General features: G+C 41.5%; 1 protein-coding gene across 6 annotated transcripts in view; it reads left to right on the forward strand.

Moving 5' to 3' along the window:
• Nucleotides 1-9,545: 9,545 nt before the first annotated feature.
• Nucleotides 9,546-13,509, forward strand: part of SLC35B3 (solute carrier family 35 member B3) — a 47,324-nt gene continuing 43,360 nt past the window's right edge. For 5 of the 6 annotated variants that reach the window (XR_011149148.1, XM_069008141.1, XM_069008140.1 and 2 more), the window contains exon 1: nt 9,712-9,789. Coding sequence is in view for 4 of the 6 variants with exons in the window: in XM_069008141.1 (XP_068864242.1) it covers nt 9,778-9,789 (12 nt within the window). In the remaining 2 variants the exon portion in view is untranslated. Of the gene's footprint in view, nt 9,666-9,711; nt 9,790-13,509 lie in introns of those variants that run through there. The other variant, XM_069008142.1, reaches the window with a different exon arrangement.

Consider the following 13,509-nt stretch of genomic DNA (forward strand, 5'->3'; position numbering starts at 1 on the left):
TATTGCAATTACTATTTCCAGGAAAAAAAATGAGGGGAAAAAGAGCGGTGTTTTTCAAAAAAAAAAGGAATATATATAATGTATTCTTTTTTGTAGAAGATTGTAAAAAAAAAATTAAACTCTTTGCTTCATGGTGTAATGGGTACTCACAGATTGTGGAATTAGCAATTTCATGCAAAATCAGCAAACTTTTCCCTTCCATTTAGTGCATGAATTGTTAATAAAAATGAAATTAAAATGAAGTACCTATGATAACTCAATAAGCACTCAAAGAAATGTAGTGCCTTTACAATTACTTAATGTCTACAAGAGTAACTCAGTTTCTATAAAAATTATGCAAATAAAATTATAAAATAGAACATTCAAAATTTAATAAAAATTAAATCCAAAATATTTTGGACTCTACTATGGGCTTTTTTCCAATTTCTTGCTATTATCTAGAACTTAAACCACTTTTTGCATTGTCCTCTCCTGAATGTTTGTGTAATGCATTGAGCATAAATTTGGGCATGATCCCTGTGTAGTTAGATGTTGGATACATCCATGAGGATTTTTTATGAAGCAATGAAGTCACAGGACAACTCTTAGGGCATTGCATATAACTTTCTAGATAAAAATTTATCTTTGTCAAAATATTATTCTGTTTAAACATTTTAGAGAGACTTTGGATACATCATATTTTACCCTATTTTGAAAAGCCAATGCTTTAAAAAGTGAAAAGAAAATTTACCAACATACTTAATCCTAATAAAAAGAAATCAACATAACACCAATAATGCAGATAAACCTCAAGTTTCAAAAAGACAGTGGAGTTCCAGGTATTCTTGCATTCTCTCCACGCACAGCAGGAGATGCCAAATAAAAAGCAACCATGCAGAGGGTGCACTACACCAAATGGAATGTGCATCATATGAATTAGTATATTTTTTTTTTCCTAAGTTATTCCATATTATAAACTCCCCTAGTTAGAGAGGCTTATTTGTTGTAAGTTTATGCAAATTTGAGCACAGCTCAAGCTCTGTCTTGCTGTAAGAATCTAGATGTTATTGTAGTAATAAAAAAGATTGAAGTTTAATTAGGAGACATTACTACTAATGGGCAAAGAAGATACTTATTATGAAAGAATTTTTTTTAATTGCTCTAAAAGTAAAATACAATGGAAATAAAATATTTAGAGGTCCTCTAGGACATCTGTAACAGAAAACATTCCCAATGACAACAAATGCTACAAACCAACCCAGAATTTAACTTTTTAGCAAGAGGGTGAACCTGGCACGTACAGAAGTGTCTGGCTTTGACAGCTTTAAACATTTGAATGTTGCCAAATTTGAACCACATTTCTCAACAAAAGGACCAGAGGAAGTTGTACCTGACACATGTCAGTTCAAAAGAGAATAAATCCAATGACAGGTAGAGAATATCTTTGCCATCGACTCTTTGGCTCCTCTGATAATTTCTCTGCAGTCTTTTCACACATGGATGATGTAATTTCATGCTGATTTGGAGCAGGGAGAAATAGGGTCAATGGCAAACAGTTTCACTGGTCATTCTTTGCTGTAGTGTGTCATATGGATTCATTCTCAGAAAACTGCAGGGTAGACATTAGGATACCTCAACAGAACTTACTCTTAAAATGGTTCAGCACACAGAGGACAAGTTCCCAGACCTTGTAAAACACCAGGAAGAGTTAATACAAGAGGGAGATCTGCATTCCCTTCTTACCTTAGACACTGGAGTCCATATAAACGTGAGCATATCATCGTATCTTGTAGCATACCAGTTCCAATGCCAATAAAGCAGCAACAAAACTACTTAAGAGGAGTGCTGCTTTAGTTTTAAAAGATACTCCTAAGACACTATAAAATATCATAAAAACACCCATGAGTACAAAACAAGTCATGTGAAAATTCATTTCAATACCTTCCCATGCATAACACGTTAGTTACTTCAGTTTACATTATGCTACAGAGCTTTTTCATAATCTTGCCTTCAGAAAATTTGAGAATACATATAAAATCCATTATTTATTACACCATGTATTTAGTAATAAATAAAGTATATTGCTTTTAACTTCAACTGTGGCTAATTCCCAGCTGATTTTATTTTCTAGCACATCAGCAAACTACACAGACTTCTTTGACATCAATTATTAACTTATATTATAAGCTAATTCAGAAGAAGAAACCAATGTAGTGTAAAAATTACTTCAATCCTTTTTTAAGAGGAATTAAGATGTAATGAAGAATGAACTTCAGAAACTCGGGAGTTTTGTTTCAAATTAATTTCGATTCAATATAAAATATTTTGATGCTTATCTAAAAGTGTCATTCTCCAGCCAAGCCTGTCCAAACTTATTCTCTCCCTAAAGTAACCAATCAGAAGTATAAAATAGACCTCCATATTCTTCTTCTTCTGAGAAATATCAATCTTTCCTTTCCAGTATCTACTTGACACCAAAAAACCTGTTTGCTTTGTTTTCCAGGAACATACTCTTCTTGCCAAATAACAACTTCCAAGTTTATGTACCTCGAAATACCATATAATGCGTACATATAATGATAGAGAAAGTGGCTATGCCCCTGTGCATCATATTTAAGGAGTCATGGCAATATGATGATGTTCCCACTTACTGGAAAAGCGGGAATATAGCCCCCCTTTTCAAAAGGAAAATAAAAGGAAGACCTGGGGACATGCAGGCTGGTTAGTCTCACCTCTGTGCCCAGCAAGATCATGGAACAGATCCTCCTGGAAATTATGCTAAGCCACATGGAAAGTGAGGAGGTTACTCGTGACAGCCAGCATGGCTTCAATCCAGCAAATCATGCCTGACAAATCTGCTGGCCTCCTATGATGGGGTTACAGTGCTGGCGATTGAGGGGAAGGCAATTGAAGCCATCTACCTGGGTTTGTACAAAGCATTTGATGCTGTCCCATGCTATGCCATTGCCTCTAAACTGGAGAGAGGTGGATTTGATGGGTGGGCTGCTCAATGGATAAGGAATTGGATGGATGGTTGCACTCAAACAATTGCAATCAATGGCTCAGCGTCCAGGTGGAGACCAGTGATGAGGGGCATTCCTCAAGGGTCAGCATTGGGACTGTCACTGTTTAACATTTTCGTTGGTGACACAGACAGTGGGATTGAGCACATGCTCAGCAAGCTTTCCAGAAAGCCAGTCATAAACTGTGATACATCAAAAGAAGTGTTACCAGCAGGTCAAGGGAGGTGATTCTGCTGCTCTACTCCAGTCGTGTACAACCCCACCTGGAGTGCTGTGCCCAGCTCTGGGGTCCACAACATAAGCAGGACACAGACCTGTTGGAGCAAGTCCAGAGCAGGGTCATGAAGACTATCAGAGGGCTGGAGAACCTCTCCTATGAAGACAGGCTGAGAGCACTGGGGTTGTTCAGCCTGGAGAACAGAAGGCTCCGAAGAGGCCTTAGGGCAGCCTTCCAGTACCTAAAGGGGGCCTGCAGGAGAGCTGGAGAGGGACTTTTTACAAGGGCATGTAGTGACAGGACAAGGGGGAATGGCTTTAAACTGAAGAAGGGTAGGTTTAGATTAGATATCAGAAAGAAATTCTTTACTGTGATTGTTTACTTTTATGATGAGTCACTGGAACACATTGCCCAGAGAAGTTGTGGAAGCATTCAAGGCCAAACTGGATGGGGCTTTGAGCAACCTGGTTAAGTGAAAGTGTGTCCCTGACATGGCAGGGTAATTGGAACTAGATGATCTTTAAGGTCTCTTCCAACCCAAACCATTCTGTGCTAACTTCCCTTATCAATTCCATGACCTTCACAGTACTGTTCAGTCCTAGATTCATCCAGACTGATAACCCATTAAAGCTCCCTAACTGAACATTATAGAGGCCAAAAACTTAAATTACTTCAAAGCAATAGACAAAGTGTAGGAGGAAATGTCTACTAGAGGCTATTAAACAATCTATACACAACCTCCACACAAGTTACTAGCACAAGCCAGGGGCTATGCTGAGAGAGGGACTACTTAACATATCCTCAGCTCCCTAGGCTCCATCACAGAGAATGACTAAACAGACCTTTGATCTGACCTAATACTTGTCCTTAGGTTACTTCTCACGCCCAGATATCCTTCAACATTTATCAAAACACACATTGCATATCTCCGGGACATATAAACAGCTTCCTCTTTACTCCGTAAACATTCCAAATCTCACATTTCAACAAAAAACATCCATCACACCTTCACTTCTCAAAAGCAGGGCCTGAATTCAAACTTTGCACAGCCACAACACACTCTATTATTTACACTCTAGAAAGCCCTAAATTATTTCAAAAATCATGCAATAGGACAGAGAGAAATTTTTTATAGAAAACGTTCTATCAATCAACCTGCCTCACTCGTACTTATTCTGCCATTGTCCCCAGCGTAACACAAGACCTGCAGGCACAAGTGAGATCGCTTTTACTCCCATGCTCTGGAGTGTCATCAGTGTAATGCTGTCAATATGAAGTCATAAGCCTGTTCACAACTGTATATGAATAAAAAGAAGTTATTCCAAAGAAGGCTGCCTGTGACCTAAACTGACTGATAAAGCTACTTTAAACACCTCCAATCACAAAGTACAAAATAATTTGAAGGCATCCTGGCTTAATCACAATTTTTCTGATATCAACCAGTTATGACTGCAAAATTGGCTACATTGTTATTCCAACCAAGCTGTAGAATATACATCTGGACATCCACTCTCTGAAAAAATTACTTACTGTTTGCATTTCTAAGTACTAGCATTTGTATGCACCAGTGACAAGACAGAAATAATTAAGTTGTATCTAGACTGTTATCAACACGTGATAGATTATCTGTCTGGCCCTACGTTCCATGTTTTAAGTGCAATTTAAAAATTTAAAAATCAGTATTACAGTACTTTGTAACATCAGAAGGCAGAACCTTAATTTAACTTTATAATTCTAGATACAATAGCTTTCCCTTGAATATGAAGTGATGTATCACACATTTCAAACTCCGTATTCTGTAATCATAGAGCTTTTTGTTACTGTTAAAGCCACAATTTAGGTTCTGAGGCAATAAAGTGCAGTCGTACAAGGAATACCTTAGAAACGGTTTTTTAAAATTAGGCTAAGAAAAATCATTGCAGCTGGAATTTAAGTAGAGAAAATTATAGGAAAGTATTCAGAAAACATTTATTACAGAAGCCCAAACAACATACACATTTTAATAACATATATATTAAAACATATGGATTTTTAATTGCATTGATATTGTGATACTTAACTAGCCATCCTCAGTTTTGATGGGCACTTATTTCCAATTTTAAAAATATTCTTAGCAAAAAGCCCATCGAGTCTTTCTTCTGTGTGCATCTTATTTATTTTGTTCTCATTCTACTGCGTCTCGGAGTAACAGCAATCAAAACCTGTACAAAGCTGGCAGAAAAATGTTATTGTATTAAATTATCAGGAATATCATTATATCTGTCAACAGGAGAAGAAAACTATTGGTTTCCCCCGTTTTCCCCATGCTACAGAGGTAAACAGCTGCTCTTCTTTTTGTCAATCAAGCTTCTATGTTTACCTAACTCCCACTAATGCAGCAGAAGATCAGTTATGACAGCCAAAATGCACTTTCATCTAACCAAAATGCTTTCTTTGGTGTAATACTTAACTGTCTCAAATGCAAACCCTAAAACAAAATTCACAGACAAATTGGCCACTTTGCATGTAATTCCCCACCATTTTTGATAAAGATGATAAACCAGTAAATTACATTGGCTTTAGCTGTATCAAGACTCACAAACAAACAATCCTCATTTGCTTATGCCCTGATTTAGTCAACATAGAAGATTCTAAAAATATTTATACAAATAACACACATCTCTGAGAGGTGGATTCAATTTGAAATTGGTATTAATTTGCCTTTCATGCTGAAATATAACAACCCCCCCCTCATTGTTCTGCTTCATTAGCTTCATTTTATTTATCTCCTGGATGAAAATGTTTGTGGATACTTGTGCCACTCATGGTGTACCTACACACATTTCACGGGGAAACATACCTGTATGGGGTAATTGTGCCACACACAGGAAACATTTTTTACTTCTTTAAATTCTTAATAGCAACAGACATTATGCCACAAAGATATTACCGTCCATAGCCCATCAGCAAAATGCAAGATGTGCATCTATTATAAATATTCCATATTTGTGTTCCCTTCCACAAATAAGAAGTGCCTAACACCTTTGTTCTGGTTAATTCCCAACCTGCTGTATGGGACATGGGTACAGGGGTACCATTTCACGGCTGAAAAATTAGAATGCTCATGTTGAAAGGGTGTGAAAATGATCTAGGTTAGACAACAAAGGCAACAAAGCCTATGATGGAGCTGGCATTTCTAAATTAGACTGTTATGAACAAAAGCTCTGGTTAATAAAGCTACAGCCAACAGCATTATTGTGTACCTTACTGAAGAAAAAACAGGATTAAGTTTGTGTACAGACTAAGCTTTCCTATTGGTACCTTGATTTGGCCAAGAAGGAGAAGTACAGACAGGGAGTGTGAGAACTTTTGAGATCTTTAATACTTCCACTGCCTCTGCTTGTGATGTACAACATCTATTTCCTGGATAAACAGAGAAGCTAGGTCCCCAGAGCCTGAATCCAGTACCTTTCATAAGCCCTAACTTCATTTTTACAAACGATAAAAGAAAATGTAATTTGCTTTCCAGCTTTACCAGTAATCCATACGTGTTCATATTGCAGACAGCAGAAGCATCTGTGAGATCAATAATAAACATCCTCTCTCTGCTTTATTTAAAGAGAACATTCTCCAGCATACATGCCACTTTCCAGTTGGAATGATGGAATACAGATAATAGAAATAGAAAATACATCACAAGCAGCAAAATACATGCTCTTTAACAACAGGCAGGAGACCTCCCAGAATCAAGCAGCCTAATTTCTAAATTTCTGAACTAAAAAAGACTACAGTAGGATATCAACAAGTCTCAGATATTAGGGAATATCAGATCACATTTGCCGGTGTGTTTCTCCTCAACAGTCTTCCTAAGCAAGGGCCTTACATATCCAGGTTCCTTCCTGTTGTAAGCTACAGGTTATTTAGTCAATCCAATTTAGTGGTGCAGTTTTATTTTTCTGCCTGCTATCTGCCTGCTTCCACTGAGTCAGTAAGGGCCCCTCAGAGAAGCACAGAACGGGTAAGTTTAGAAGGGACCACTGGAGGTCATCTAGTCCAATCAGTGTTCAAGCAGGGTCCCCTAGAGCACACTACTCAGGATTGTGTCCAGATGCCTTTTAAATATCTCCAAGGAGGAAGAATCCACAACCTCTTGGGCAATCTGTTCCAGTGCTCAGTCAAGCATATATAAAAGAACTTCTCCCTGATACTCAGGTGGAACTTCCTGTGTAATCACTCCACTTAATATCTGTAACAGTAAAGTTTTTTACAGCTGACATACCTAGAGAATGTATTTACAGGAAGCTAGAAAATTCCAGCTGATCATGTGCAACTTTGAATATATTTACTTGAGTTACTGAGGTAGTTACTTCTATCACAGAGACAGTGAAGAGCACCACCCATACTGTTGCAAAAAAAGCACAATTGTTTGCTAAATGTGAAATCCCTTAATCCAGGTAAAGGAAACTCGAATCAAGAAGCACTGGAACTTCACAAGAAGATGGCTGCAAGTATTCTTCTCAATAATCACTAATCCTGTTTTTTAGAAACAGCTAGTTGCTAAAAGGTTTCAAATTTTATTTGTTTGTTTTTAGGTAACCCTGTAGTGCACATTTTCTTTTTGGTGTTTGTCACTTAATAAATACCCTTTAAAAATACAATTTTAAATGCAGGAGCACTTGTTGCTACTATCTATAATACACAGTGATTTACTACACTAACACTGGATAAAGTAAACTTTTAAAACACTATAAACATAAAAGCTTGAATGTCTTAAATACATGTCTATTGTCCTGTAGTTATTATGTATAATGTTAAATACCTCTGCACATAATTACAGAAAACACAGTATGGTCATTTTATAGACTGATATGAGTAATAAATGGATTTCATGTATTTTCAAGCTACATCTAATGTGCACATTTTCCTCAAAATGCCTTTAGCTACCTTTCTTCTAAGTTCTTTACCTGATTCCTTTGGCCATTATGCTCTATGCATTCTGCTGTTATTGCTCTCATCTACCTTTTCGCTTGTCATTATTAAATACTTTTATTATTTCCTTCCTGCAGCCTCATGCTGAATGATCACAAGAACACCTCCCTCTAAACACATTTTTGCCTTTTTTTTTCTAATGAAAGCAGCAGCTTTGGGTGGGTGATTCCTTGCTCACATCAGAACAGCAGAGCATCAATCACGCGTCGGGAAAAAAACTTTTTCAGGATTCCAAACAGTCTTGATGTCACCGTGTTGTGAAACACGATCGCCTTCTCCAGGAGGGTTTTCCAGACTACTAAGGCAGTCCCAGCCGCTGCGGACCTAAAGCAGCGCCTGACCGAAGCACACCTGGGCGGGGAGGTGACACCCCCACACGTGTCCCTGTCGCTCCTCCTGGCAGCTGCGGGGAGCGCAGGCAGGCGAGGAGCTCCTCGGCCCCGCCCGGTGCTCCTGCCACCCTGGGCTCCTTCCCCACGTCCCGGTTCCTCTCCGGCGGGGCAGGGTACAGCGGAGTTATTGGCCAGCAGGACCAATGGTACTCTGGGGTGCATCGGGAAGAGTCCAGCAGGTGGAAGGAGGTGATCGCCCCCCTCTGCTTGGCCCTGGTGAGGCCACATCTGGACTGCTGTGTCCAGTTCTGGGCTCCTGAGTACAAGAGAGACATGGAGCTCCTGGAAAGGGTTCAGCACAGGGTCACAAAGATGATTTGGGGTCTGGAGCATCCTTCTTTTGAGGAGAGACTGCGGGAGCTGGGCCTGTTTAGCCTGGAGAAGACTGAGAGGCGATCTCATTAATGTATATAAATATCTCAAGGGTGGGTGCCAAGAGGATGGTGCCCGACTCTTTTCAGTGGTGCCCAGTGACAGGGACACAAAAAGTTCCACCTCAACACGAGAAAGAACTTTACATTGAGGGTGGCAGAGCACTGGAACAGGCTGCCCAGGGAGGTCGTGGAGTCTCCCTCTCGGGAGACATTCCAAACCCTCCTGGACGTGTCACCTGCTCTAGGTCACCCTGCCTCGTCAAGGGGGTTGGACTGGCTGATCTCCAGAGCTCCCTTCCAACCCTAACGATTCTGTGATTCTGTGATCTCCCCGGTCTCCCCCAGAGACAGGCGGGGAAGCCTCTGGCGCCCGGGAACCGGGAGCGGGCAGCGCTGCCCCGGCCCCCGCCCCGCCCCGGCCCCGCCCCGCCCCTCAGGCGCGGTGGGCGGTCCTTGGCACCGAGGCCCCGCCCACAACGCTCGCGGCTGGAGGGCGCCGTCTCCGCCCGCCTCAGGCCGGCTAGCGGAACGCCGAGCTGGCGAGCGGCGCCGTCTCGATGCGCTCGCTGCTCGCGCCGGCCCCTGACGCATCGCGGCCGCCACTTCCGCCGGCGCGGGGCCGCAGGAGGGAGCGATCCCGGCGGGCGGGCGGGACGCGCTGGCGGCGGGCGGCTGGCTGGAGCCGCCGTGCCCCTCCTCGCCCGCCGGACAGGTACGGGGGCGGGGCAGCTCCTCCCTCCTTTCCTCCCGCCCTCAGGGACGGGGGGCGAGTGGGAAGGAGGCGGGGTCGCTTCCTGGGAAGCGTCGCCCGGCACCAAGGGGCCATGGGCACGACGGTGAGGGGCGTCGGGGGCAGGATCTGGAGCGGGAGGAGGCTGACACTGAGTGTCGGGAGGGTTTCGGCCGGCCCGAGGAGGCGGTGTCCCGCGAGGCCCGTGGGCAGCGAGGCGCTCCCTTTCCCGGGGGAAGGGCGGGGAATGGCGGCCTGTGGCAGCTGGGGGGGAAAGCCTCCGTGCCAGCCCTGCCCCGGACAGCTGCCAGGTGCTCGGGAAGGGACACACCTGGCGCAGGCGAGTGGGCAGGAAGGAAGTCTCAGGGATCATGCTGAACCCTATGCCCCTTCCCTCTTTTGTCTCAAGGGCAGGACCCAGGTACCGTCAAGCGAAGTACCTGCTCAGGTTTCCCACAGATGGACTTTACCTGACGCATCCCTGTTGTGGTGCCAGCTGCTGTCCTGCCACCAAGCATTTCTGGCATAGCCTCCAGAGGATTATGGCCAAGGCCAACGTGGAGCTTGCCTTGTGTGTCTCAGACGAACAGTTTTTCTGAGTGTACTAAGATGCTAGTTTCTGCCAAAATAATGGGTTTAACAGATGTTCTTCAGTGTTAAAATCCCTTGGCCAACCAAGGCTCAAGCTCCTTCATGTTTTTCCCATGCTTAGTACAAGTCGTTAACTTTTTGGAGACCAAAGAAATTTTGCTTTTGTCCTCACTTGTTCATTTGTTTCTCCTTCATGTGATCTCTGTTTTGTGTGGTCGGTTAAAGTACTGATCTGCAAGGGACTTTTCTTTAAAGGGGAAGAAACAGGAAATCTTTGATCTAAAGAATGTGTTGTTTGCACTTTTACACATAGGAGGAAAAAGAAAAGAGGGAAACGGGTATTTTACACAAATCAGGACAGCTCTTAACTCTTCATCAAACAGATTTTTGCGGTATGTTCGTTCAAGAGGTGAATTAGTTTCTTGAGGGATTTTGATGAGAGGAGGAGGAATAGCAGTTTTCATACTTAAAAAAATAGCAGTTTGAGAAGCCACAGGGAATTCCAGAAGAGTTCTGTCACTGTTGCTAGTGAAATTACTTGGAGGAGACTGTTTCAAATGTATACATACATGTACAGTTTCTTCAGCTGTTACATAATGTTCCTTGAAGGATGTAGAGAAAAACAATTACCATGTATCATAGGTTTATGGGTGGTCGTGGGTGTGTCTGGAGTAATCAGTGTTGTTCCTTACTACTTTCATGAGAGATTTGGTAATCTGCAAAAAAATTAAATGGACAGATTGTAAAATCTGATGGTGTTCCTGAGGAAATACTTTGCATAGAAATAGTTGAAAATTGAAGATTATGTTAATTGTGTGGTTTAATGCTGGTAGGCAGCTCAGCACTACACAGCCACTTGCTCACTTTCCTCACTACCTTCAGAGGGATTGGGGAAGAGGAAAGGAGAGTAAAAAAGAAAATTTGTGGGTCAAGATAAAAATTATTTAAGAAGTGGAGAAATGGAAAAAAAGAAGCACACCAAAAGAGGTGATGTAAAGATGATCACTTCTCCCACAGGTAGATCAATGTCCACCCAGTTCCTGAGCAAAAGCTGGCTAACCTCACTGAACTCCCCCCACCCCCCCTTACTTTTTGTTGCTGTCCATGGCACTTCGTGGAGTATCTCTGGTTAGTTCAGGTCATCTGTCAGGTTGTGCCCCCTCCCAGCCTGCAGCCCACACCCCAGTCTGTTCACTGCAGGGCTGGGCAGAGGGAGAAGGAGAAAAGGCTTTGATGCTGTGCAAGCTCTCTCAGCAATCACTAAAACTCTCAGGTTTTGGATTTTTGAAGCACCCATGACAGTACATGGCCATGTCTTCTTCTGAGAATATGTCATACTGTTCCCACTTAGCTGAAAAATGAGACTCAAGATTGCTCCTGCAGCACTTGTTCCACCAAGAAACTGTGACATTAACAAATACTGGGTGCATGTAAGAGGAAGCATTCACTGGACAGGAAAGATCTGAACAGGCATTGACAAAAATACAAGTTCAGCTGAGATGCCACCAAGGGAGAGGTTCCGAACTACATTGATTTTCCTTCATGCTGATTTAATCGTTGGGCTTGAACTTGGAAGTCCTGACTTTGCATGCAATTCTTTTCGGGAGAGTAATAGTTCATATCCTGGGTTTAGTGATCAAGTCCCCAAGCATCTTTTGCAGGCAGCTTAGTGGTGGGATGCTATAAACATGGGATTAAAGAGGACTGCTCTTTATCATGCCCAATCTCAAAAGCCTTGCACAATGGCTTTTATAAGCTTCACCTTGAAAAAAACTGTTCAGTTGTTCCTTCTTTCATTTTTAGGCTGCTCTAGAATACAGATAGTCTAGAGATGGAAAGGGTAAATTTGTTCATGATCACTTCATACCCACTTGCTCTCATTCTTCTATCTTTAAAATTAGAACTATTTTTTTCTCCTTAGTGGTACTCCATACTTTTATTGAAAGCAGGTCTACTTTCTTTTCATTGGGGTTTTGTTAGGCTAGACAGGTTATGCTTTCATCTTATTTCAGCTCCTAAGATGGGCAACCTGTTTCTTCATCCTGATAGCCCTTTTTTGCCATTGTTATTTCAATCTTTCTTTGAGGGTGATCAGAACTGTATGATATTGTATGTGAAGGCTCACTCATGCCTCATTTTCTGACATTAGTGCTTTTCTGGTTTTACTAAAAATAGTCTAAAACTTTTTTTCTTTTTTTTTATGGTCATTCATGTTGGGATTAGCTAAAAATCCACAGGGGTAAACTTTCTACCTCTCACTTTTGATCTTCAGCTGAAGAGGTATGAATTTAAGCACAAGTAATTATTATGGTCCCTAAACTCGTTTTCAGCTCCCCAAGATGTCCTTTCAGAACTCCAGTAGGAGTCTTGTACCAACCTGATAGTAGATCATATGAAAAAAGGAAACATAAGCACATTGCAAGCTTCATACTAAAACTTCATTTCTCAGCTAGACTTGTAATTTCTGGTATTGTATAATATATTGTATAATAAATTGCCAGCGTTCTTGCAGACTACATTTACTGCATGATCTTGTGTTAATACACTAGGACATTTTCCATTTAAAAACAATGGGGAAAGCATTTTTTTATACATGTGTGATGAGGTGCATTATTCTTGAGCTGGGAAAAACAAACCACTAAAAAGCTGAGACAGTTTAATTACTGACTGCTCACTGAACTTGATATTGACCTACACTTAAAAGTCTTGGGACAATTGTCTGACCAGTGTGTTTTATCTTAAAAAAACCCCTCAAACATCATATTTACTGTCTGCTGAGCTGGAGAACAGAATTAATTGCATCTCGGTCTACTAAGATGCTAAATTCCTTCTCTAGGCTTGAGTCATCCAGTTTTGTTTTCTGTTGCATGTAGAAATAGCTGCATGTGATAAATATTAAAGAGATTGCTGTATCATAGACCTCATCAGATAAACAGTCTGATTTTTGAGACTGGCTTCTCAGCCTGCTTCTTTCCATCTCCATGTTCTTTTCTGCAAAAGTATGCAAGAAATAGTGAGTAATTGTGAAGATGAGAGGAAAACTTCTTCCACTTCATGCCTGTAACTGGTCATAGGCTCAAATCTGTAGTTTTAGCAAGGCTTCCCATGTTGTGGACTAGTCTGGTGTATTTTGCTGTGAAGATGAAGCAAAGCAGGCAGAACCACAGTGCTTCAAAACCAGTTCTTTCACTGTGAGTTTGTCAGGGAGATCATTTCTCTCCCAGTCAGTCCTTTG

The sequence above is a fragment of the Aphelocoma coerulescens genome, chromosome 2, assembly GCF_041296385.1.
Source record: "Aphelocoma coerulescens isolate FSJ_1873_10779 chromosome 2, UR_Acoe_1.0, whole genome shotgun sequence".
Classification (NCBI taxonomy): Eukaryota; Metazoa; Chordata; class Aves; order Passeriformes; family Corvidae; genus Aphelocoma; species Aphelocoma coerulescens.